This window comes from Equus quagga, chromosome 13 (genome assembly GCF_021613505.1).
Source record: "Equus quagga isolate Etosha38 chromosome 13, UCLA_HA_Equagga_1.0, whole genome shotgun sequence".
Lineage (NCBI taxonomy): Eukaryota > Metazoa > Chordata > Mammalia > Perissodactyla > Equidae > Equus > Equus quagga.
In genome coordinates, this window is record NC_060279.1 from 567,313 (window position 1) to 571,593 (window position 4,281).

Genomic DNA, 4,281 nt, shown 5'->3' on the forward strand with positions numbered 1-4,281 from the left:
CGGGCGCGGGCGGGCGAGGGCCGGGCCCGGGCGCGGTGGGCGGGCAGAGCGCGCTTCGGCGGAGGCGGAGCTGTGCGTGTTTCCTCCTTAACCGCGGTGCAGAACCTCATCTTCAGATACTTGCAAAACGTAAGTAAGTCTGTTGTTTGTTTGGTGATTCTTCTGTAAGTCAGGACTTAATTTCTTTGGCCGTTCGCGTCATCCTGTGTGATCACGGAGGTCTAGAGTTAAAAACAGGTGAAACTGGCGAGGGAGGGGTGTGTGAGGGGGAGGCTCTGACGTAGTGAAACGGCGTGTGGCCGGCCGCCTCCAGGCGTGCCGAGGGTTGTGTCGCCGTTTGCAAGGCCGAGATTACTGATTTCAAAAAGTAATTCTTGGCAGGCGTGACAGTGGTATTGGGTATTGGTAGTGATTATGGCCAGGACGTTGGAAGCTTCCCCTCTATTTTCCCCTAGGGTGAAACCTCGCGAGAAAAGTCCAGTCAGCTTTAAACCACGTCATAAGGTGGTTTGTTTAGTACCTGGGGCAAAACTTAAAGACGGAAAAGACACTGAAAAAGAGAGGCGAGGGAGAGAGTCAGACCACTTAGGGGCAGCCCACTTCCCTTCGCGGATTTTAGCCCCTCGCGTGTCCCGTTGGCAGGGCAGAGTGTTTTTAAATATCTCTGGAAGAATCGTAGCTACTGTTGCTCTGACGAATTTTAGTGTGACGACACGATGGAAAAGCGGATTCATTGCAAGCCGCTGTAATTTGTAATCACCAGTTGAGGGTCCCTCCCTTGACTGTTAGATGTGTGGTGTGGAAAACCGAGAACCGGAGAAAGCTGCTCTGGAGCTGGGTTTTACTGCAGCGGCTGAGGAGGAAGCCCGGGTCGTTAGGAGTCTGCTGGGGCGGCACTGCCCCAGGTTCCGCTGTGCAGGGACTGAGGCTAGAAGCGGTAAGGAGAACGGTCACGCTGCAGGGTCACGGCAGAGTTAACAGCTCGGTCCGACACAGCCTGTGTCGAGTGGGACTGTTTCCTGGCAAGTAGTGGGTCTCAGTTTCCAGGTCTTAGATGAGTGTTAAAGGTTCACGCTCTTGCTATTTGTTTTCTAAAGTTTGCTTAGCAGCCGTATTTCTCTCGTGTTTGACCAAAGTGGTTAGATTTTGTTGACTTTTAACATTTGTATTTCTGTGATTATTTCAGAGATCTCGGATTCAGGTGTGGCTTTATGAGCAAGTGAATATGCGGATAGAGGGCTGCATCATTGTGAGTACCCCGGGTGTCGTATCTCAGAGCAGTGTGTTCACAGAAAAAGATGTCATGAAAAAGGCCAGCCAGAGCAATGTACGAAAAGTCAGAGACCCAACCCAAGGAAGGTTGTTGAGGGCCTGCTGTCTTCTCTCTTTGTTCTACTTGATAGGGATTGGGTAACTCAAAACGGAGAGGGAAAATTATTTTAAAAAGTTAGTTAAGTAACAGCATTAGTATTTGAAGGAGGAGGCAAAAGAAATACAATTAGGGGCTGAGGGTAAGAATTAAGAGTGTTAGTTCTGGGTTATGTGATAGCTGAGTAGAGTGGGTGGGGTTAGTTAAGACTTCCAGGATAGCAGAATATCCTCAATGTTTTAAAGGAAGATAAAATGTGGCTGAAAATACTATGTTCAGACACTTTGGTATTCCCCTCAGACTTGTAGATTCCATCAGTAATCTCCCCTTCCCTGATTACTAGTTGGAAAACAAGCCTGGTGGTTAGTGGTGGTGGTGTTTTGTGAGGAACATGGGAAGAGCAGTGGCAGATGTTAATTCGTATATGTACACACCTGTTTGACGTTGAGCAGGTAGTAAAAGGTAGAGAGAATGGCTGTTTGGCAGAGCTAATGAAATCTTAGTCCAGAAGGATCCAGAAGTAACTTGGAGTAAATTCTCCCTTTCTTTGTTATTTAAAAAGAGGCTTATGGGGCCAGCCCGGTGGTATACAGTTTAGGTTCATGTGCTGTGCTTTGGCAGCCTGGGGTTCACAGGTTCAGATCTGGGGTGCGGAGTTACACACCGCTTGTCAAAGCCGTGCTGTGGCATCATCCCACGTACAAAATAGAGGAAGATTGGCAACAGATGTTAGCTCAGGGCCAGTCTTTCTCATCAGAAGAAAAGGCTTAGGGCGGGAGGTGGTGCTCAGCTGAATATAGTGGAAAGGGGTGCAAAAGATCAGTGGAAGGGTGAATTTCTGAAGTTGGTGGGCACTTCTATACCTAGATAGATGTATTCGTTTAGAATGGTTTGGATGTGATCTTACTTGAAGGTGACAGGCAACTGGCTTATTTTTCTAGGGTTTTGATGAGTATATGAACCTCGTATTAGACGATGCAGAAGAGATTCATTCTAAAACAAAGTCAAGAAAACAACTGGGTAAGAATATAGACGCCTTCTGGAATTGTAGAAATGTGTGTTCAGCTGTGGAATTGAATGACCTGCAGCTCAGTTCGTGTTTACGTTTGGTTTGCATTGAGAAGCTGTTATTGGGGGAGTAGTACACACTTGCAGTCCTGCTCTGCTGCTTATTCCTTCCCGCACCCTGTTTCTGTTCCTGTCCCTCCACTCAGGTCTTAGCAAGTCACCAAAGACTAGCGGTGTTAAACCCAGTGGTCAGTACGAGTCCTTATTTTGTTGCATTCTAAACAGCATTTGGCACTGTTGGCCGCTCCCTCCTTGAAACGCTTTGTTCCCTTGGCACTGTGGTGCTACACTCAGGTTTTCATTTTCCACCTCTAGTTCCTCCTTTTCAGCCTTGTGTGTTCAGTCTTGGGGCCCAGCCGTTCACTGTTTGAGTTGCTCAAGGCTTGGTTCTAGGCCCTTCTGTCACTCAGTGTTATTTTCTAAGGCATTCAAACTACACCTTCAATTGCTATCTGCATTTTGACTCCCAAATTTTTGTCTGTAACCCTAGACCTCTCTGAGCCTATTCAACATTTCTACTGGAATGTCCCACAGGCTTCTCGATGTGAGAAGACCAGAAGTCAGACTCAGTTCCCACCCCTCATACTAGAGCCATTTCAGTGTCCCTGCCGTGGTGAGTGGCACCAGCTTCCATTCAGTTTACTCATTGATTTCTCTGCAGCCTCCTCATCCCCCTCCAATTTGCTCTGTGGCCTGCAATCATCTTTTAAAAACAGCTGGCTCACCTTGTCATCCCTCTGCCTGAAATCCTTTCATGGCTTCCTGTGCTCGTAGGATAAGAAGATCTTTAATGTGTTCTGCAGGCTCCTTCTTGATCTGGCCTTATCTCCCTCTGCTCTGTTTTGTGTGACTCTGCTTTATTATCTGAGCTTTATCCTCACTTCTTTCAGTTCTTTGAATCTGCCACCACCACATGCCCCACCACAGATCTCATAGATCTTTGTATATGCTGTTCTTGTGTCTTTAGGACTCAGATCAAATATCACTCTCTGCCCGGGTTTGGTTTGGTTTTGCTTGGGGTGGGGCTGGGGGAGGCAGGGTGTGCTGTGCTGAGTTTGTAGTAAAACATTCATTAGTGGGATTATTTTATTAATGTCTCTCCCACTGGACCAGATGCTCCATAAGTGCATGAGTCCTGTCTTTTTGGCTCCCTAATGTGCTCAGTGCCTTGAGAACTCAGTGCCTGCCATGTAGTAGAAACTCAAAAATAGTTGAATGATTAACGCACTTTCTTAACCTAGTTAAGAAAAGTTAAGGAAAAATCCTAAAGACAACAGGTCTTTAGGATTCATGGCTTCATCAAGACAAACTAAATCATTTCTCTGAAAATCCCGTTAATTTGATGTGTGTTTAAGCATTTTGTCTTCACTTGTGTAATGCCTCAGTTCACAGCTCACTAGTACTTTGATCAGTGGTAAGTTTCAGGTATCTCTGTTTTCCCAGACTCTTGAGGATTCTTTTGAGCCTATACTAAATATATGAAAAGTAGATTCTGAGAGGTGGTATGATGTTTTGCTATGCTTCTTCCTGCTTAGACTATTTTTGTGAAAGCCTAGATTTTCCACGTTTAAACATGTTTTGCTGGAAGGGTAAGCTAGCCTTATTGACATCATATTATTTATAAATTATTTGCAAAGTGTTGAATTCCCAGGGTAATATCCATCCTGTGGAATAGATAGATATTACCTGTTGTAGAAGCCTAGGAAAGTGAAACAATTTCATCACTATTGGGGTTGATTAGCATTTCTCAAACTGTCGTACTATAAACACCAGTGTTCCTGCAGATGTTTATAGATATTTCTCAGGAAAAAAGTATTCTCTGCTCAGGTAAGTTTGGGAAATGT

At 45.6% G+C, this 4,281-nt stretch overlaps 1 protein-coding gene across 1 annotated transcript; it reads left to right on the plus strand.

Annotated features, from left to right (window-relative positions):
• Nucleotides 1-14: 14 nt before the first annotated feature.
• Nucleotides 15-3,903, plus strand: SNRPE (small nuclear ribonucleoprotein polypeptide E). The gene is made up of 5 exons (XM_046680361.1): nt 15-129; nt 1,187-1,249; nt 2,311-2,389; nt 2,928-3,050; nt 3,881-3,903. The coding sequence occupies exons 2-5, from the start codon at nt 1,226-1,228 to the stop codon at nt 3,886-3,888; spliced, it is 234 nt and encodes a 77-aa protein (XP_046536317.1). The 5' UTR covers nt 15-129; nt 1,187-1,225; the 3' UTR covers nt 3,889-3,903.
• The last annotated feature ends 378 nt before the right edge of the window (nt 3,904-4,281 follow it).